Here is a 22969-nt window from a genome sequence, read left to right on the forward strand (position 1 = left end):
GCAATACTACTCATTAGAACAAGAAATATCCCCCAGAAACCTAAGGGAAGAAAAGGGAGGACAACTTTCCAGTGCAGATTACTGAAAAATTTCTTGCATCCCCAAAGTGAATACTTTCATGAAAAGATTCAGTGCCAGTACATTCTGTTCCTGAACAGCATATACATTTCTTGAATATGACAACTGAGGAAATTTATGGAAAACAGAGAAAGCATTAACTATTTTTTATTTCTTGCTCATATATTTCCAAGCTAAGTGGCATTACACTTTATTTCTCCCATACATCTTATTTAATATTCTTCAGATTTTAGATATTGTTTTTAACTGTAGCAATTCAGGATGATTGTAGGTTTGGCAGAACCGTGTGAATAATGTGCAGCAAATAATGCACACCTTTAATACTCTGTGATTATTGAAAGTGCATGGTGTATGTCATTTCTCATTATGCAAATTTAATCAAATAGCTATCCTCAAAAGGTCTGTGAGGTGTTCACAAAGTTCTCTACGACTTTGAGAAATACTGTTGTTTTCTGCTTATTATGTATATGCCATCAGTTTGTACCAAATACCTAAGTATGTTTGAAAAATTAATATGTCATCTGAACACTGTGTGCAGTGCTGAACAGATTGATTCTTACCTAGCAATTTCCATGGGCTTATTAGAAACAGATCTCCTGTGAACAAAAGAAAAATAGAGGCATAGGTATCTGACAACTAGAAGGCAGCTAGAGCATTCAGGCTAATCTCATGTACATCATCTACCATTCAGTTTCACACAGCTACTTCTACCCTGGAAAATCAAGGTACCAGAATTGTATGCAGAATGCCATTGTGCTCAAATCTTTCCCCCCCAAAATACCCTTGAAATGCAAGAGGCAGAAGCCAAGGAAAGCTTGAAGGAACTGATAACGTGCACCACAAGAGATTGCTCTGTAATTTGTTCTTATTGAGCTGGATCTTGTCATTTCACTTTCTGAAGCACACTCATTTTATCTTTTCACAGAAGATATTAGTTTTACTTAGCTTGTGACTCAGCCTCAAAATAATTTCTCATTAATTCATTTGATAACAGTGTGTATATCTTTCCACAGCTGTAATTTTAAGTGGAGCGTTGGTTGAGATGTTTGAAACAGACCTGGGTCCTAACAGTGGAATGAATGTAAATTAGAAGTTACTGTTTGTCACTATATATCTCTTCTGATGTCATCTGGCTTTTGTACAGTGCTCTATTTTTTGTTGGAAAGTCGTATTTCTGTAGAGCACTAAGGTCCATAATTACAACCTGCAGACAGAAATTGTGTGGTGGCTACTTTGTGGCTATGGGTCTTGTTCATGTGAAGCTGGCTTGTGGACATCTTCAGCTATGCATGGAGTTGTGTTGAGATTGAGTAGTTAAACACAGAAATCTGACAGGACAGCTCTAGCATGAAACTGAAAGGCAACAAAGTGTATCAAGCAGGAATTTGATCTGGCAACTTTTCTGGTGAACTCTGTGGTTTTCCACTTGGAGAGTATAAAGTCTTGAATTCATTTGCTGCTGTCCCCTTGGTATCCTGTGCATGTGTATAAGTATCCTGTAACAGGATAAGCATCAGGGAGAAATCATTATCAAACACCCCTGCATGGTATTATGATAGACAGTCAAAACCTTGAGCTATGGAAAGTGGTTTATGCAGTTAAATGTGTCAGACGTGACTCAAAAGTCTCCTTCCTTTCTAAAGATATTACTTCATTCATGTTAACCACATTTGTAAGTGGCCTGGACTGAAGAGATAGTGTTTGGGGAATTCCAGACTCTTTTATACGCAGTTGGGAGTTTCAGGAATAGCTACTCTGCATTCCACTTTGATATATAATCCTCATTATGGCTTTGAATAAGAACATGGTAATTCGCCAAAAAAATAAATAAAACAAGTTATTGGTCAAAGGCGTACTATATAGGGAGTGCTAATAAAAACAAATATTTTTGGCTGTAGTCTAAAGTTCCTACTGTAAATGAGCTAATTTAGGGCTGTATCCTCCCCTGAGATCATGCATTAAACTTAAGATAAGCAGTAGCTGTACAGATATCTTTGGGTGGTAGTATAGAAATGTGCCTTCTCCATAGGCTCCACATTCACAGCGAAGGCATGGGGGACCATTCACTGCCTTTTCCCCATAGGTGGACTGACCTTTCCTAGAAAAAGAGCACTGTTCATTCATTATGAGAAGCATAACTCCTTGTACTACCAATTCATGGTTTAACTCCTTAGGAATGTGTGCAGAAGAGCTCTGTATCCCAGAACAAAATCCATCTTCAGTTTCGATGAACTCCAAGAGAGGCAGACGTAGACATAGATGACAAAGATATGCCTTCAGATAACACATCCATTTCCACCCACAGACGTGAAGGACCTAGAGTACAGCTATTAGTGCAGAGCTAACTGTAAACCCTGGCCATCTGGGCCCTCACAAACAGGTGGTGACACGCGGTTCATTCTTCAGTTACTGACTCGCTTACGGTAATATTCAGCTTGTGGTTTCATGGTCAGCTTAACTCACTCTGAGCCCACAGCTGCTGATGAAAGGCACGGGTCTCCCCTCCTTGCCACTTGCAACCCCAGGGTCTCCAGGGGTGCCACAATTCACTGGACCAGGGAGCGGGCGATGCCAAAAGACATCCTATTTGCTTTCAAGTCAACCAGTACCAAGGCCTATCTGAGGGAAATAGCATTAGTGGGTGCAATCCTGCAAAGGCAGGATGAGTACAAAAAGTTTTAGTTAAATACAGAAATTTGTAGAAATGCGGATGGGCACATCTTTTCCTATTTTCATATTTTAGTTATCTTGTCCTTTACTGCCTTTTTTTTTTTTTTCCTTTTCTTTTTTTTTTTTTTTTTTTGGTTCGTGGTATCTACCCGCAGTCATGAAGTCTTATCCTAACAGAAAATATGCACTGACTGTGGATGAATTGCCTTGACAGTAGCATTTCTTGAATGTAGCAGTATCTTTCCACGGGGTTTTATTGTTGAGGTTGTTAGAATGCAGAGAGGTCACAACAAATGAAGCAACAAAAATAAACTGAAGTGGTTATACTCAACCACAAGCTAAACACAAAAGCTTTAAGCCCATGTTATACAGCTCTGCTATGTAATAGCGTAGTGTCAATATTGTCCCTGGGTTGGAAGAGTTGTATTTCACACATTCTGCCCTGGTTTACAACTGCTGAATTATAAACATCCTGTGATTTCAGTTCTAGGCTTTTCTTCGGTAGATATGACTGGGTTTTGCTCCTCATGCCTTTTCCCTCTCCACATGCCTGTATTAACCTTCTGCTCCTGAGTTTTGCATATATGAACTGAATGGGGTAAACTTCTGGTCTGTCTCAGATAGTCACAAAAGTACAGTTTATTTCGGTGGATGAGGATTTCACCTCTTCTCTTCATACTAGTATTAAGAGTGACTTCACACTGGTTTTCAGTTTCTGGTCCTTGGAGCTCCTTGGATCTGTTCACTGTTCCTAAAGCGTAAAAAGCCTAAATTTGCCTCAGATTTGCTCTACAAGAGCTCACAATATTACTGTGACAATTTTAGGAGTCCACAAAAGCTGAAAAGCACAAATATGTCAGTCATCTACCTAAGTAGGGAAGCTTTAACGTAAGGCAGTAGTAACTTGCATTATTTCTAAACACCATGAGGAGATATGCAGATTTACATACCTTTTGGATATCCCAGTCTTTCTCTCTTTTACATGCTATCTCACCAGTGCTGGTAGGACCTAGATGCCCAGAGAGAGATTTCCTGAAAAAACAATCCAGGAATGGATAGAGTTGCACATTGCAAAAATTCTCAAACAGCTGAAAAACATCAGTTCTTATAAAATATGTGACAAGCACAGCTTGCATGACAGTGGGGGGGAGGGTATGAAAGTCCTGCTGGCACTCACTCAGGATAGTCTGCATAGCTGTTGACGGATTCACCTCCTGTGAGTAATGGTAAACATCCTAAAGTCATGCCGGTAGAAATTCTCTGCAATGCCACTCGGTATTATTCATCATGCTGGCACGTGTGTGTGTGTGTGCGTGCAAATTTCCAGTGCTGTGCGCTGTGCATAACCTTTCCCTCTGTCTTATACTCACACAAGTGTGAATTGTAAAGTGCAGATCCTTACCACCTCAGAAGCATGGGTACAGAGATCTTGTCAGACAGACACTGTCCCCCAAGTGGCGCTTTGGCTCTGCTCTCTCTTGTGCAGCCTGTGCTGGGGTAACCATGTAGTATCATCCTTGCTTTCATGACACCATGAATCTTGCCCAGCATTCTGGTTGTGCTGTTTGTTGTTGATGAAACAGTCCTTTGATACCCAGTGCTGTACACACTCTTTGGCTTTATTTTTGAGCATTACATCTTTTGCAGAGAAGCATTTTGGGCCAGGTTAACCTAACCTGCTTTTTATTTTTATTTTTATTTTTATTTTTATTTTTATTTTTAATTTTATTTTTATTTTTATTTTTAATTTTATTTTAATTTTTATTTTTAATTTTATTTATTTTTATTTTATTTATTTATTTATTTTTGTGAGTATCGTAAGGAAAAGGACCTGCATTCCCATCTGCAAGCAGGGAAGTACCTGTCAGGAGATGGGGTAACCCCAGCATGGAGATCCAGGAGAGAGGGTTGTATGCTGCTCCCCAGACAGAGAGGACATCCAGCCTCTCAGTACTTTGGCAGTATATTGTACATTAAAAAGTCTAATCCTTTCGATATGACTATAAAGAGGAAAAACAGTGTAATCACATCTGGCGAACTCTAGAGCCGTACATAATTCTGCGCCCCTTTGATGTATTAACATCACTCCAAAACTACAAGTTGCATGTGCAGACAGGCAGCAGACCTGACAGCCTCGCTGTTCCCTCCTGCTTGGGGTGCAATGGGAACACCAACACACCGATCTCTAGTTCTTTCCTACCTTACCATGGCTGATGCTGTGGGGCCTTCCTCCATTTCTGTCATGGGATGTACACCTCCAGAGGAGAGTAAATGACAACGATTTGTGACGCCAGAGTCTGCTGGAAAACATTCTCTTTGGTTATGAATATCCTTCCTAGGCTAAGCCCTAATGCAAGAAAGCACTCAAACAAGTGCTTAGCTTTCAGTTTATGTTATGATTTCCCTGTTTTAGTCCCCTGGAAAGAGATGTCTCCCTAAAACAAGGTTTGGTGTCATTTGAACTCTTAAAATTAGAGCCATGCTAGCCAGGGGATGCAGAGCAAAATCTGCCGCCACGTGCAAGCCCTGTGACGGACTGTCAAGCGCAAACATGACCAGCATGAAATTTGGGGTGGGGGTGGAGGAGGTTCTGGCAATAAATACCATCTGGTTCAGAAAGTTAGTACCAGATGTCTGGAAGCATCCAATTCCAGCCAGTAAAGGTGGAGCTGAAGTAATTAAAATGATATTTCTGTTTGGAAAAAGGAAGGAATACTGTCACGGCTTTTTAAACAATGATTTGCAAAAGCAAGAAGGCAGAAGTCACGCCTTTTGCAAAATATGTCCCCCTATAGGGTAGGCATGAACGAATGTCCAGGAGAGAAACAAGAATACACTGCCAAAGATTGAGCTTAAAGCAGAATTCCCCCTTTTTGGGATCACCGCTGCACAGCAGGATGGGGAAAAAAGTCAAATGGCCAGAACAGTTGCATAAGCATCTTTCCAACTCATGGTGGCTAAATTTTGCTCATCTTTGATTCCCATACCATGTGGTGAAGAGTTGGCAACTGTTTGGCAAATGCTCTCTGTCATCTCCTCTCCTGTAAAGAAGCCATCTTTCTGGAGGAAAGGTGGGATATGCATAAACCTGGCATTGTTCAAGCAACTTCTCCTAAAGCCCAGGCCCCTCCAATAACTCCAGGCAAATCTGAGCTCTGAAAGAAAATCTTGTTTCCCTCCCCAGAGTGCCACAGGGCATTTCTAGAATGGAGTCCACATCTCTGAGTGCAACACGTGTTCCCTAAGCGCAAAACCCTGCTCTTGTTGGGCGAACCACCCAGGCAGCCAGAGCTAGGGAGAGGCAGAACTCCCTGTGGTATCCTCAGGTGTTTCCAGCCCAAATGTGCTGGGAGCTGCAAGTGGGCTGGGTGAGGTGGGGTCTAGCATGCCCTGTCCTTGCCATCATGCTGGATGGCAACCAGTGAAGCAGGGCACAAGCCCCAGGGCCGGGGATGCAGTGCTGCTGGGAGGTGGCACGTAGTCCACCGTTCTTCAGAAACCTGGGTCAGCCGAGATGTGGGGTAGGGGCAAGTGGCACAGTGCATCCTTGTAGGCTGAACAAAGGCATGAGGGACAGAAATAAACCATGGCACAGTTCCTCAGAAGGCTTTATGTTTATTCTTTGCTGGTGGTGAGGCACCTTTATGGCAATGCTGCAGTGAAAGTACAGGAACTGTGAAAACATGATTGAGTGCTGGATGCAAAATATTTTTCTGTTCACTTTGAATGAAATTTAGGAGTTTCCACATTCTGTGTATGATGTTTTGAAAGCTTAAAATATGAATCCCATAAATCCACTGAATAACATGACAGGCATGGATTTACTAGGGAAGGGAAAAAGGGAACTGAAAGGCATGTCACCGCTGATGTATATGACTTCAGTCTGAACAACACTGCTGATGAAAGTTAGCTTTTACCAAAACAAGTATCCATTGCTTTTGAAGACATTTAAGCTCTGTGGAAAGATATATCTTCGCTGAAAGTCGTGACATCAGTATCTCATTTGATCACGCACAAATACCAGAAAAAACTGTATGAAAGGTCAATCGAAATGGGAATTTGGCATGTGTTGGGGTTTCCCTAATAGGCTGTAGAATTAAGTACTTGATTTTCATTGATTTGAAGGAGAACAAACACAGATCCTTTAAGCAGCAAGGGGGAAATTTATTAAGATCTAAATGGAGGTATCTTTAATTGCAATGTGTAACTCCATAGCTTATACATGGTTTCCTTAAATCATGAGGACACTTTCTGGGGCAAACTGCAACTTGGTGTCAGTCACTCTATCTACCTATCAGTCACTCTATCTCTATCTCTCACTTTTTTTTCCTGAAAAAAAATAGATAAAGCCTATCTGCAGTTTGATCTGCAAATTAGTGTAGATCTAAGAACAGATAATGAAATAAAAAAGATGATACTGATTAAGAAGAAGATTTTTTTTTTCTGATTGTGCCTTACCACTTTAAAAGATGAAAAAAGTTCAGGATTGTGGGCAAAAAGTAACCTCTTGCACGAGAAATGGGAATTTCCAGGCTTCTAGGGAAAACAGAGAAAAAGATACTACTTTAAATGACATTCGTGTTCCTATATTTTTTCCATATTTTTTTCTAGTTTCCTGACTTATTGATCCCAATTTATTAACACTTAACTGATGTTCTAGCTACCAAGCAGTACTTTAGATTACTCAAATTATATATTTTTATTATTTTAAATTGTTTTAGTGGTTCCTCACCCCCTGCGCAAGCAGAGAAATGCCTCGTGCCTGTCGTAACCCCTCTGTGCTTTATTACCGGACATGGATAAGGGATCCCAGAAGATCCATGCTCTGAAGTGCTGTTAATTGAGTGGCTGGTCCAGATTTGCAGCTATTGTAAATGGGCACAACTTCAATGAAATGATACTTGCTTATATCAGCCCCAGATCTGTCCCAGTCCTGCTGTATATGTTTCTAAATTGGGAAGAAGAGATAGTGGAAATCCCTGATATCTCTGATGATTAATAGGGCTGTGCAGTGCAGAGCACATCCCAGAGCTCTTATTTCAGGAAAATCCTCCATTACAGATAAAGACCAATTTTCTATCAGAATTTCAGGGCTGACTGTTTTCTCCTATCTGAAATATATCCTAGCAGACTACACAGAAATAGAACTGTCTTAGGGCTTCAGCTTGTACTGGTTTTCAAGGAAGTCTGGGGAAGGAAAGGTGCTTATCTGTCTATAAAAAGATAAGAGATTTCTGTTGAAAATAAACTTTTAAAATATAATCATATGACTTTTGTTTCTTTGGTTATGCAGCTGCCTTGGAATCTGAGCTTCTGGTAAACACGTTGGCCTGTTAAAGGACATGATTCAGACTGTCCCAGATCCAGCAGCTCACATCAAGGTTAGTTTCCTGTTTACTGTGAGTCCTCAGATGTTATGAGAGCGATAAAATTTAAGAATATATATACGTAATGCAGGTCTTCTTGAATATTTATAAATTGTCCTACTGTACAGCACTGGCTCTTCTATTTCTTGATATTTGTATGTTATTTGTATGAGTCAGTCATGCATTCTTTGTTGCTGACACCTGTTCTGATGTGTGTGGATATTTTGAGGGTAAATCTTTCTATGACTAAAAGCCCTTGATCATTCTCTAATATTTGTTATGCTTGATAAAAAAAACACCTACTTGGAAAATACTGAATATATATATCCCCAGTTCTGCTCCATAAAAACCAGTAGCAAACATTTGCTGAAGAAGAAAAATAAACATAATGCAAAAATTCAAAGCCAAACAAACATTCCTTTGAAAAGACTCAGTGCCTAGTTTTGTGTAAATCAAAGGACACTGGATTGTGCTATAGTCTTAAAAACAGCATTGTTTTGCTGCATTTCAGAAGACATTGTATTGTTTTTCACTCCTTTGTTACTATTATTAATATTACTATTGTTCTATGTTCTTTTTATCCTTCTGTCACGGAAGAATAGGAACCTGCTAGACAAAGCAGTTGGTGTACTGCTATGAATAAGACATATCTGAATATTGCCTGTAAACAGCACCTGAGCCTCAGAAACTGGCTGGTTAGGGGGATGCTCCAGCTCTGCTTTACTATTTTATTGTCTAGAGGTTTTGTTTGGAAATGGTTGGCTGACTGCTTCTAGAGTTGAACAGCAATTCTTTTCCAGAAGTAAAAAGACACTCATATAGCAGTGTCTTGGGTGGGAAAATCCAGCTGACCCTTATTTTTATACATATAAAAATGCGATGAAACTGCACATTTATCATTCACGTGGCTCTGTCATGTCAAAGTACTGCTGGTGTAATGAGATTGCTGTAATCAAAGGGATAGATCAGCCATCCTAATCAAGCTGAGAGTGAAAAGGTTTCTTTTATTCTTTCTGTCTATCTGCCTTTCTGTTTCTCTGTCTGTCTTTCCTTGAAACTACTTTTTCTGAAGCTTCTTTTATGGAGTTTCTTCTCAGTTAGCCACTATCCACCAGTCAGCAGCTTTCTATAGAAAAGCTTCATTTTTCAACTTATTTTTAACTGAATAAAAATGAAATATTATTTTAAATAGCTCACTTTTCCTGTAGAAGGGTATTGAATGAAAGAGCCTCTCTATATAACTCCCTACAGCATTTTTGGATTGTGCTCAGATACTAGGGTGACAGACAGTGGTAGGAGAGCTCATCCCTTCCCTCTCTCCAAATTTTCCAAAACCCAACATATTCACAGTCTTCTGGCACTCGACTGTTTTTATGAAAAGAGCAGGAAAATCCCCCACCACAAGCAGTCTCTCCCCTTAGCATGTCTTGTCACCTGGATTTCAGATTTTGACCAGTAAGAATTCAGAAATTTTATGGGGATTTAGTACCTCTTCATGCTTTCTAAGTTTCCACAGTGCCAGAAATAACATTAAGAAGAACTCAGTTTCTTGCTTTCTGCCAAAACCTGTATCTGAAACATTTTTATTTTATTTTATTTTTTACCATGGGAGTTAGAATTTGAGAGAACAAGGCTGGATATGTATGCTTCTTTTTACAGCAAGTAAAAGAGAGCTGCACAGAAATCTCTGTAATAATTCTGTGTTCAAGGGAACCTGCAGGAGTCTATTTTCAGCAGAATAGCACACACAAGTAGTTGCTACACTGAGAAGGGGTGAGAGGAAGGCACTTACTTTAATATTGTGTTTGAGAGAGGACAACTAGCCAAATAAACCTTAAATCCTTCACATTTCTGTTTATGTAATTAGGGTCTGCTTTGGTCCAAACACATTCTTCAGAAAGCTGCCATGGATGCTGTTCGTTTAGACTTTAAAAGTGGGTGTAAATATGTTCTTAAAAGTAAGCCATGAGAAAGTAATGTACATGAGCCATGGGAAAGACTATTTGCTGTGATGGTCTTTTCCACCTCTAATTGCTGTAGTGTTGTAGAAGGGACACACTGAGTTCATTACAGTCATCCTTGATATGGTTTTGTTTAACTATACTCCATCAGGTAAGTCATATGGTATTCTATTTTTTTTCTCCTTGAATAAGCAGATGCAGCCTCAGCCATGCACATTTAGAGCTGTAACTTTAAAAATAATTTTTTAGGAAATGTCAGAATTATTAAGATTTGACAGATTTTAATTTTTAATTTTTCTGCCTGAACATGTGCAGAAAATGAATGTGAAATACATGTATAAATGAATATGGCAATATGAATATTCAGAGACATATTTTTTTTCTCTCTTTTTTTTTTTTTTTTTCCCAGCAAGGATGATTTCATTTGCATTATGTGAATTCTCATGTGTGCTATTTTGAAAACAGCCTTTTGCTCTACCAGAAGGAAATGCAACCAATCTCACAGCTCTTGTGTTCCATTTCAGAATGAGAAATTATATGAACTTGATTCCAATGCCTAGGCAGAGCCTGTCCAATTTTGGGAATGTTTTGAAAATCTTAATGTGTGTCCTCATTTTGTTTGGGCAGCTTCATTCCATGGCTACTAAAGATTAAGCTTTACATTTTTCAGCTTAAATGAATCATTCATAATTGATATGGTGAGTTCCTGCTGCTTTCTAACATGTAGTATTGCCTGGGTCACAGGCTTGTGTTTACCCAGGCATAAGGGACAGAAACATTTAATGTGGACAGGAAAAAGAATGTATATGTTCAGACCCTTAGTTCCAGTTCAGCAAAATATGGGGAATTTTGACCCTGGTCTTCAACATATGTCTATTGCTTCTAAGTGAGCTGAAATCAGTAATACTACTTGCATTAGTAAGATGAGGATGTGTTCAGTGGTTTGTAGTATCAGCACCTTAGTTTAATAAGGTTTGCTACTCCTATTGCTGAAGTCTTAAATAGTACCATTAGTATGGATTAATGGCAAACTGTTAAGAAAACAAGGTTTTATTTTATTTAAAACAAGACAGATTCTTTCTGGTATCTGTAATCAGAACAAACAGATTGTTTTTGGAAAGTCATTTGTTCAGTTTTTTTTTGTATTTGAGGGGGCTTGGCTACGAGGTATGCAGGTTTATACCAAGGTTTGTGTATTGTATCACTCTTTCAGAACAGTTTTTCTATAATGAGTCTGGAAATTGGAGAGGAGTTTGCAGAGAGGACTGTTTGCAACTAGCTCTGTCCTCACCTCTGAAATGGTCTGTCATTTTAATTGGTAGCTATACAATGTTTGATGTTAAGCATAATCTTAAGGAAGGTTTTTGTCTGTGCTGTCAGGGGATCAAGGTCCTTCTGTCACCAATAGAAATTTTCAAACACAGCAAAAATAGGTCTCCTATGTACGCTAAGTGTTACTTCTAGAAAACACACAATTTTTACTATCTTTCTAAATGGGGTGCTGCATGGAAGTGCTGAATACAGTTTTCACCAGGAAGTTGAGCCTTTGCTTGTCAGTCTGAACTATGTTGCTTTGGGTTAGTCATTTGGAAGCTACATAAAGATCTAGCGGCTTACACTGGCATTAAATAGAACGTCTTAACAAGAGTTATATCTCATCAAACTCAAAAGAAAGGTTAGAGATGTTTTCAAGAAGTCAGCGGCTAGATTGTCTCTTTGAATGGGCAGGACTAATTGTCCTTTACACATGCTTTTCAATGCGATTTTTTTCTGTTATTCATTAAATTGTAATTCTTATAACAGTAACCATAGAAACACTGTGTGAGTGCTACATTGGATTTGCATGTTTTGCTTTTAATGATGTAAGCTTTGTGAATGCTGACTCTTCGATAAAACTTTTTGTTTGTTTGTTTTTAAGGGTTAAATTCTGCTTTCAGCAGCCTCATTTGCAAAGACCAAATGCTTATTTGGCTTTAGTTAGCTTCTGACATCACTGATAGAGATTTTATTGAACTGGTCCTCACTGGGAGAGGAAGAGTCCAAGGTACTGCTATATAGGCAAGTACTGCATTTGTCAGGAATGGAGTCAACACTGGAGCAAATGAGTGTAATTCACTGAAGCAGTGATGATTTATGCCAACAGAAGATATGGTCCGCCTATATTCATGTGGTCCAGTTTTTCCATTTCTTGCTGATCTGAGATTTAGATATTTGGGATAAAGGCAGAGACAGGTGAATGGCAACCTGAACAGAAGTGCTTGTGGATTGTATAGCCTGCATTTGCTTTGTAAAACTTGAGAAAAGGGGACTGTTTATGTCCTATGTAGCTTAATCAAGGACAACATCAAACACTTGGAGCCAAATTCATCTAGACTGTATCTGCACAATCTCTCCCCCCTTTTTTTTTTTTTGTAGATGTAATTAGAAGTTGTTGCCTCTGAATCTTTCAAATTGTGCTTACCAAATCTGAAAGCTGTATGTAATACTACAATGAAAAAAAATAAAATATCTGATTTCTCAGAAGAAATAAAACAATTACTTCATAACTGTTTCTGAAAATTACTCCTGAGTTTAGCACTTATGTGCCTGGGCTACAGATTAAGTGGCACATGCATATTTCCATGTACAGCAACCCATATTGTCATTGGAAATATTACAAAACCTAGTCCCAGAACTCCTTTATTGGCCAAAGAGCATGTTGGATTGTAAGTTGTGGCAGTGTAGAGATGCTGCTTAATGTACCTAATTTGTTGTGTTATGGTTAAATCAAATTTGTTTCACAGGTATTATTAATTAAGGAACATATTCTTGGTCTGATATAATCTGTTCTTTTTCCTGGAATTGTGGAATCTTTAAATAGGATCCAAGATGTTGTTATGCTGGGAGTTATGTATGCACAAGACAATTGCTGACCAAATAGGCAATGGGGACAAGAAGGGAAGGAGGATAAAATTACCATTATCCTCATTTACTGACTCATAAAGGCCAGGCTTTTTTCTCCCACCTCTCTTTGACTAAGCTAAGAGTCTAGTCTTTGTGGATTCATTACATTACTCAAGCAATTCTTTCTTTGATTATAAAATGATATTTGGGCAACTCAACCAAGGGTGAGAGCATGGAGTCTTGAGCCAAAGATACAAAGAGATTTGCCCAAAGTCACATGTGTAGTAAGCTAATGGCAGACACATTGCAACATAACTGAGTAGGCAATGCATGTGGAATATGTCATACTACTGTATCGTGGCATGTCACCACTGGAGTCAGTTTGATAACATACTCCCACTCTTTCCAAAACAATATGGACTGATGGCTCTTGGCTAATAAGCCAAACCTCTTATAGGTATGAATCAGTGATGATTTGCCTGGATTTGCATGGATGAATTGCCTGCCATGGCCTCTAGCTGTAAGAAGGTGTGTTTAGCCCTAGTGTACAGAGGTGAACAGGCTACTGTGGCTTATCTGGGCTGCAAACTTGTTGCCTGACAGATGCTTCAGGATGACTGCTGCATGCAGGCTCTCATTTTGTGGGTTACAAATGTCCCTCAGTGACAGATGTGAAAAAGCATCCCTATCAGCTGTCCATGAATCTGCCATTGCTGAGTAGCTGTAAGTCCCATCCCCTTTGCTTATCCCTCACTGTGTACTTCATTCATTATTCTCATGGAACTTTAAAAGCTCTTCCAATTATTTATTTATTTATTTATCTATTTTTTTTTATTTTATTTTTTACTGGCAGGATAACATCACTTTCAATTTCACTATGATCCTTAATAATTATGCTAGCTGGATCATAGTTGTTAAATCTTGCTTGAATGATAGCCATGGCTTAATATGGGTTCTCATAAAATAAAGCAACTGAGTTTATTGTGAATGTGGGTAACCCTCCTCTGCACTATCACTCATTCACTGAGCCCCCAAACTGTCAGGCTTAAAGTCTAGTATGTTGTTTCCATCCTCTGTCTGCATACATCAGTTTCATGTAAGAATGACAGAATCACTACTGTATTTGAACACTAAAAGCTCCTTGTATGCAGAAATTGTGATTTAGTTCCCAGAAATTTTGAATTCTGGACTGTAAATGAATGATTGCCGTAAAGCTTGCATTGGTAAATTCTTTTTTCTTTTTCTCTTGAACTCGACCTCCTTCTTTCTGCCTGGGCAAATACCTCCTTGCTAAAGGAAAAGAGAGATAATGGCTTCTGTGTACTGTAATTGATGAACTTTCAGCAATTCAGAGCAAATCCAAAACTGCTGCCAACAGCCAGATGGAAAACAGTGTTAATGACATGTTCAAAGAAAAGTATGTTATTTTGATAGGGGATGGTCTAGAGACTTTAATCTCTATTGTTCTGGGGACTAATGGCATGGATAATTCCTTAAGTGAGGCCATTTTTAAACAAAATTTATCTTTTTCATAAGCAGGAAAGAGCAAACTAAAGAGTACCAAATGCATTTTCAATGCAGTGTTTTACACTAACCCTTTGGTATGTGGAATCAGATGTATTCAAATCTCACTTCTACAGTCTGCCAGCCAGTTAAAAGTTTGGACATTTCTACTGCAGATGGGTGGAAATAGTAAAATGGATGGTCATAGAAACTAGGGCTAGGATGGCAAGCTGAGAGTGGGGAGAAGATATGAGAAGTGGGGAAGGATGGACCAGACAATCTGAGATAGGGACAAATAGAGATGGGCTTGGGGGAAAACAGGAGGGAAGACTGAGGTCTTTTCTGTTCCTCCCCTCTAAAGTCTGAGGCAGGACTGAGGACTCCCAGATTGCAGGCTTGTTTTGCTGCCTGTAAATCTCTTTCAAGTCCACTGTGAAAGGAGGTGTCTCTTCCTTTCCTGGCCATCCCAGCAGATTGGGCCATCAGCTCCATTAGCTCAAATGACTGCGCTGTGTCTCATAACTGTAGCTAGAGAGCTGGAGGGGAGGGATGTGAGAAGGTCAGCCTTGGGGAGCTCCACCAGCATCATGCTTGGGCAGCCTGGGACTCCAAAAGGCTGCCACAACAGTCTTCTTCTTCCTTGACAAGTAGTTACAGGAACCACCTGCCCAGGGCTATCCTTGCACAAATATACAGTGCAAATGCTGCAGATGGTTAGAGATTATCTCTTAGCGAGTCAGAAGTTACTATTTAATGTACATTGGATTTGTGTTTTGCCTTGGCCTGGCCATAAATATCACAAGCAGTGGATCATCTTTAACTTTTCTTCAGAGATTTTCTTCAGAGGCTCATTATCACGAAGTATTTCCTCATATTTAGCCACACTGATCCTTTCTTCAAACAGCCTTTGTGTATCTGCTCTGTTCAGATCCCAACTCCTTTAATTTCACACTGCTTTGACTCCTCCTCACCTTCTTGAAGAGGGAGATTTAAAGGAGTGCTCAGGGGAGGTTACCAAGCATCACACAGCCTGTCTATGTTAGTTCTGGTCACAGTCTGGTTTGGGTGACAGGGGCCAGGCAGCCTTCCCCCATCACCACTGCAGCTGCATCCAGCTCTGCTTCCAGCCCTACTTGTTGCTTGGTCATGAATCACCACGTTGTTATCCTTTTGGTAACACTTCCTAGAATTGATAGGCATCCCCCCAAGGGCTGTTGCTCCAGCAGCTCATGGACAGGGGCTGCTTCTGAACTCGGAGATGTGCTTCCTCTGCACACACTGCTCAGAAATTAACCTCTCTTCTCTTTCTTTTTTTCTCCCCCTCTTCTCTCTTTCTCTTTGTGTTTGTTGACATTTTGGGGGATCTTATACTGAAAAACATCCTCCTTATATCTGAAATCTCATTTCTTTATTTCCTACCCCCATTCTAATCTCAATACCCTTTTAGATTATTTCACTAGTCTCGATGCTATCCCAGAGTTGACTTTAGTGTGCAGTATCTTTCACTGATGTGTTGTTCAATCTCCTTCTTAAGATTATTAATACAGACATTACCTCATAAACAGTTATGGGTATTTGATTAGATACATTCCACCAACTTGCTATTTTATCGTTTGCCTTAATTCTTTGCCCATTATTCTGTATGACATTTTCAGACTCTCAGTGTTCTTTCCAAAGCCTGTTCAAAGTCTCATTGTGAAAAGTATTTCTTCTCTGGCTCAAACCAGTAGCTGGTATTTGGGTACTTCTAGGTGTGTTTCCTTAGAAAGGGAAACTGATTCTCTACGTTCAGTGTGTTCTTGGGGCAATTTTGTTTATTTATCAAAAATGTGCGTGCTGCCCTTCTTGCCCTAGAGGAATAGAAAGTTAGATAGGGCCAGTGTTTTCCCCTAAAATCCCACATCCATCTTGCCAGTGAACTCTGTACCCAAGAGGATCTACAGAGTGTTTCCTTTGCTACCAGATCAAGCTCAGAAATACAGCTGTAAGCTTTGTGCTGCCTCGTAGCCTGTAAAACACAAATGTTGTCTGTAGGTAATGTGGGTGAGTTTTACCTTATATCCCTAGGCCAGTGCTTCTGTTATTTACAGTGTTTTATTATTTATTTATTTATTTATTTGACAAAAAAGAGATCACTTTCTTCTGTTGCTGAGCCTTGGAAAGAGAGTTTGGCATGTGCATTGTACATTTCATATTGCCAGTGATTACCTTGGATCAAAGTTAAATTTGCTGGCAGTTGTCACCTCCTTGCATAATGTTTGGTAGGACACTATAATCTGCTATTTCTAATAGAGTAAAGTAGTGCTCAGAAGGAGGTAGATAAATCAGCAGTGTGCCAAGAGCCTTCTCAGATGAGCTTACATAATTATTTGTCCATACGGCCTTGGTCACATATATAGATTTTCCAGGAACCCAGAAACCTGGCAGATGTCACAGTTGTGAATAACTTGTGAGGAATCCTGCAAACGTGAGAATTCTTGTGTCCAGCACAGCCAGCTCTTGTGTTGAGCACTGAGTACTCTTTGCTCATAGGTGTTATAAAGAGCAAACGAGGGTGCATTGGCTTAAATTAATGGTAACCTGACTGCAGTAGAAATCTGAACACTAGAAATCTGAATACATCTGTGCACTAGGCTCTGTTGCTACATCCTTCAGAGAAACAGCTGGGAATGGGAGAGGGTGTTTAGTTCCCAAACTTGTAACCTTTTTTACCCCTGTGTTTTGTGTTTACTGCTTGGTCAGAGAGCCTGTCCTTGCAAATGGTAACACTTGCTTCATGCCCTGTGGGGAGGAAAAATATAATAAGATGGGAAAACACTGAAATGAAAAATGAGCAGGTAGAGCCTGAGGATGGACAAGATGCTAGCCTAACTTAACTGATTTTGCTTGGTATTTAGTTTAAGCAGGTAACCTCTTTAGAGAACAGGGAAACACCTTTGTTAGGAAGGGGTGGATTGTCCTTGGGAAGAACCTCTATCTTTACCCTGTTTACACAGAGAGTAATTACATTAAGAGCAGGAGGTCTTTTAGGTAGCTCATCATTAGAGGAACTGAATCTCACCTTACGTGGCATATCCTTAATATTTAACACAGAACGAGGGGTATACTCAAACCATTCTTAAACAGGCTAGCTCCAAATCCCAAAGCAATGTAATGACATCCAGATGACATTTTACATAAATGTAGTAGCCATTTGGAAAGCAGGGAGCAGATGACGGGCTGTGCAGGAGCAGCCATGTACCAAACATTAGTATCTTTGCATGTCAATACAGGGCTGAGATTTGTATGGCAGGACTACAGGTGTTGCCTGAAGACACTTGGGGTGCAGTCCTTGCTGCTTTGTCAGGAGGAGACAGGTTAAGCCTCCTTCCTCCCAGCCTCCAAGCTTCCTCTCAAAGGAATCTGTTCACCTGAGCACCCACAGAACCCTCCATGGAGAAAATCTGGGGACAAGGCCTGCAGAGCAGCGTGCTGCACGGCTGGCACCTAGCAGGCACAAGTGCCTTGGTCTGGGACAGCAGAGCTTTCCTGCCCAACATTTAGACTTAGAGGCACTCAAAATGACCTCACAATGAATAAAAAAAAAAAAAGAAATAAAATTAAACTTGAAGTGGAGGCCAACTGAGAGTTCAAATTCATTCAATTACAGAAACTAAGGGAAGCCGCCTACTCCTTAGTTACAGCTTCAGAAAATCTTTCCAATTCCCTCTGAATTGTCCCAGAACTGCAGCCAGTCGGCTAACAGCGTGTGAGCCATTGCAGCAGACATCATTAACTCAGACAGAGGAAAATATACTTTCAGTTATTACATACTAATAAAACACAAACTAAACAAATTTAGGTAACAGAAGCAATTATAGCATTAAACATTTAACTCCAAGAATGATTTTTAAATTGCTAATAATTCAAACCAAAGCACACACACAAAGAGGAAGGGGGAGGAAGGTAATTTGAACAATTGCATCTAATCAGTGCCTCAGTTTAAAATGCATAGCTATAAATGTCAAGATACATAAGATCTGATGCAAGAACAGAAGTGGAACCAGAAAGAATAAGCATTCCTCACTTGACCAGATTCTCCTAATTGGGAGGAAGTTAAACACATGGAGTGGGGAACTTTGTGAACAGGGTTATCTCCAGAGCTCTCTTTAGATACCAGGCTATGTTCCTGAAAACCTTTTTGAAGTTGTCTGGAAGCAGTGGACCGAGGCACAAGTATCAGGCTCAGGTTCATGTTTGCATGAGCTCTTCCCCATTCTGCTGCCATCGCCTGTAAAGCAATATAATCTGGATCATTACTGATTCAATGCAGGGTTATTTCTCCATTAAAGGAATGGAGAATTTTCCCTCCTCAGCTGAAAAAAAAAAAAAAAGTATTCTCTTGCTATTTGAATTCCACTGGAAGGAAGGGAGAGACTTTTGTATGCTGCAGCAGAAGGTGGGTTTGATGAAGATCAGTTCTTTTGGGATGAAGCAGGGTGGTATTTCTTGGCGGCAGGATTGTATTTGTTTTCATAGTTTATGGCAGGGTTGCTCCCTTTGAAAAAGTATAAATCTTAATCAAATAAAACTGATGTGCTGCCATATTTACCCATATCACTGGTTGTCCTACATCATGTTTTAGCATATAGGTTACATGACAGAGTTATCCAGGGGTTGCCAGCTGACACAGAAGCAAACCCTCATGTTAAATTGCCTGCAGATGTCCTCTTCCAACTCCTGTAAGGAACTTCTACCATGTCTCTCTCTCTCTCCTCTCTCTCTCTCTCTCTTTTTTTTTCTTTTTTTTTTTTTTTTTTTTTTTTTTGTTAAATAAAAGCAGCAGAAGAGGGGGAAAACCAATCCCAGTTGAATCTCTGTGCTAGTGCCTCTGTTTGCAGGACAGGAAGCCTTAAGAAGACAACAAAATTAATAAGCAAGCATAATAAAAATCCCTTTAAGGATTTCTATGAACTTTAGTGGACCAAATGAATTGTGGTTATTTTTAAAACTGGAGCTGACTGAATAATGCCAAATCTATTGCTGCCAAGGTGGGCTTTTCAGAAGATTCAGACCTGAGGAGGTGAGAAGATCTTTATGTTCTTTTGTTTTTGATTTATATGATATTAGAATCTGTGGCATAGAGTTCTGACTAGGCATCCCTTTTGTTTTGATATTGATCTAAAGAAATCAGGATTTTATCTGAGGGACTTAAGTTCTTGTTCTGTTTGGCAGAAATCTCCAAGTAGATTGTGACATTCTTGAAAACATTCACTGTTTTCATTTACATAATTAGGAATTTTTGTTTTGTTTTCATTGTATGAATTTACTGAAGTTTGTGAACTTTTTGCCTGGCTGTCCCCCTTGGTTGGGGAAATCACAGAATGCTGTTTCTTTTTCCTGGCTAGAGGAGTATGGGCTATTTATGCACACAGTTTTAAAATACGGTTTCTGTGAGTGTTACATGTTCCTCTTGCAATATGATATTTCTGGATGGTCAGTCTTGCCAAAAGCAATTGCAAAAGGTTAATGGAGAGCAGAGCTCCCATTTAGACACCTACATGAAGTACCAGCCCTTAGAAAGCTGTAAGTGCCAAACAACTCCCACTTGGAACAATGGAAGATGGTGACTGCTGACAGCTTCCAAAAATCTGGCCTCCAATAGCTTTGAAAGAACTTGATTAACAGTTCCAGCATTTTTTATTTTTATTTTTTTTTCCGGTGCTTGCTTAGCTCTGTGTGGAGAATATTTTCTGCACTTGAAGTGTGCACAGCAATTCCAGGTAACTTGTTAAAAGGGAAACCCCTTCTGGAAAGGTGGAGTTCAGGTCGGTAGATAGGTAGGTGAGTAGGTAGGTAGGCAGGCAGCTTTTTCTCAGGTTTGCTTCAGGAGAGCTTTGGCTAGCAGTATTAGACTTGACTGGGCAGGTAGTAGGAAAGTGCTGGAGAGCTACCTCTGTAACTCCCCCATGTGGATGCTTTTTTCAGCAAGAAGACAAAAGTAGTTTTCCCAGTTGCTTTAAACTGCTTCGGAAGTGACATAAACAAAACCAGAAAAGGCCACATGTACATTGCTGAAATAGGGATGTCCAGATGGGAAATTATAGTAGTAGTATAACTCTTGCATTCTAGCTTCACGTCCTGTGTAACTTCCATGTATGGGCAAAGTAGATAAATTTGCTCTTTGCAGCTACATACACACTTCTTTCTTTCAATTAAACATGAAATACTTTTGCATTCCCTCTTGTGATGATGGACTGGGGTCCATGAGAAAGTAGGATTAGAAATGAATATTCTGGGAGCTGTAAGTTATCTTTGTGGCTTTTTGATTTATTTTGTATTTTTTAATAATTCTGTCTAGCACAATTTACCAGCCATTTTCTTTTTTTCAGTCAGGCAGACCTTTTAAGTACAAGAACAATAGGATTGTCCTAAAATGAAGGAAGATTAACTCTGAAAATCAAATAATGAGTTTTGGTTGCTGCTGCTTTTTAAACACGTTAAACAGGTAGGGGACCAATATGCTTGCAAATGACCTAAGTCTTCCTTTCCAGTGGTAATCCATATTCTTTTGAAAAGCTAATAAAAATGGTGTATGAAAGAAATTCCTGGGGCACTGCAGAACTCACCCTCCTAGGGAGAGAGCCAGATGTGCTGGTTAATAACCTAGCAAGCATTCAAAGCCGGGGCAGTAACCACTTGGTATCACCTAAGCCAGACATTCTGCGTAGATGCAATGGGATATCACATACTGGTCACATTCACAGCAAAGAGCTGGAAGACATGTGTAGTCTTATTAAAGGGAAAAAAAAAAAAAAAAAGGAAAAGAAAAGGAGGGGACACAGAGAAGGAAAAAGAGACAATGTGTCTGTCCTGAGAGGCAGCAAAGTAGCAGACACACTCCTCCACATGTGCATTAGTCTGTCAGCGTGGATTCTGTTCTCCAGATGTTGGGGTGGATCCTATGGCAGGGACCATGAGGGGAAAGCTTTTAAAAGAAATCATATTTCAGTGGTGAAATTAATGTTACCAGATTTTTAAAATGCAATCACCAATGTAATTTTTCAGAATGTTTTAGTAAAATAAGTACTTGTAGCTTTAAAGCTTTTCACAGACTTCTTTGCCAGTGCCTCTTCTGAGCACAAGCGTACGTGTCTGAATCTCATCACTTGTAGAACCACTGTGATTCCTTACAGTAAATAGCATATTCAAACTGTTCTCAAATTAGTCCTACTGGACTGAAAATCATTTGGGGAGTGGGTCTCTGAAGCCAGCTGAACATTTTTCAAGGTCCCACCCCTCAACATCAAACACCTCAACATCAAAACTCTGAAAACTTTGAGAGCTTTGGCCAGCTCATCAAAATGATGCGTATGCATAGTAAAAGCACATATATTCGGAGGAACAATCAGAATACATCAGCATCAAATAAGATTTTTTTCTTTTAAATTCCCAAATTTACTCTCACAGGCATGGCAGAAAAATAAATTACTTATGGCATTTATGGTATATTTGTAACTTGAAACTGATGGCTTCATGTTACTGGGCGCAACGTGTGCAGTGTATAAACAAACGCTGCACAAAAAGACGAGTCCCAGCTTTGTCTCTCTGACACTTTGCCTCCGTGACCGGGGTCCCACAAAAAAACGCCACACGTGTGTTTATGCTGAGCTGGTGTTTATATAGAGCTCAGCTCAGCCCAGCGCTGCGGCGCTGAGCCCACTCATGGCGTGAGCAGGGAGGCCGAGGCGAGAGCAGTGTGCCGGGATAGGAGACAGAGTGCGTGCCTGTCCAGCCATGGCCATCACACAGGGAAAAGGAGGGCATCTGTGAATAAACATTTATTCAGATGCATTAAACACTGTGGTTGTTGTTCTGGTCTGTAAATTTTTCATGAGGCCTCAGGAATGCAACATTTACGTAAAAAAGACTGTGATGTTCAAATGTGACTAAACCTCAGGCTCATGACTGATAGATAAGGAATCACTGCTCTTCCAGCTATCGCAGAAAGCAAAAGATGTGGATACATGAAAATGTGGAGAGTGGATTTATAATTAAATTGAAAATAGAAACAATGCAATTTTTATATCAGTATTAGTACAGTACACTTGGGAAGCAGTCTGGATGTTTTCATACGTAATTATGGCTTCAGTAAAATTGTAAATTTATAGAGACAGCTGGTGTATCTTTTCCCATGTTGTAATATTATCATTGGAGCAGGTCTTGTGAGAAATCTTAGTTTGTAGTTTCATCAAAATCCAGACTTTCAGGTGTAGATTTCTTTGTGGCATTTCACCATTGCGTCTGATCTTGGTTCTGTAATGAATCTCGAAAGTCAATGGATGTCTGCAGTTTGTTCTTGGTTCTGTTGTACAGAGCACACGAGAAGGTGCAGCAGCACCTAACAGAACTGAAAAACAAAATGTACTCCTTTCTGATACAGCCAGGGTGTAGCTCTGAGTGCCCAGCAGAGATAACCAAGCTAGCAAATGTTCTGTACACGGCAGAGACACACTGGTGTCACATTAA

The 22969-nt window shown here is 39.8% G+C and overlaps 1 protein-coding gene across 6 annotated transcripts in view; it reads left to right on the forward strand.

Moving 5' to 3' along the window:
* Positions 1-22969, forward strand: part of ERG (ETS transcription factor ERG) — a 149147-nt gene that overhangs the window by 29907 nt on the left and 96271 nt on the right. For 5 of the 6 annotated variants that reach the window (XM_068688074.1, XM_068688066.1, XM_068688046.1 and 2 more), the window contains exon 2: positions 8042-8129. In XM_068688074.1, the coding sequence (XP_068544175.1) occupies positions 8091-8129 (39 nt within the window). In that variant the 5' untranslated portion in view covers positions 8042-8090. Of the gene's footprint in view, positions 1-8041; positions 8130-19340; positions 19524-22969 lie in introns of those variants that run through there. The other variant, XM_068688056.1, reaches the window with a different exon arrangement.

This window comes from Anas acuta, chromosome 1, assembly GCF_963932015.1.
Source record: "Anas acuta chromosome 1, bAnaAcu1.1, whole genome shotgun sequence".
NCBI classification, from domain to species: Eukaryota; Metazoa; Chordata; class Aves; order Anseriformes; family Anatidae; genus Anas; species Anas acuta.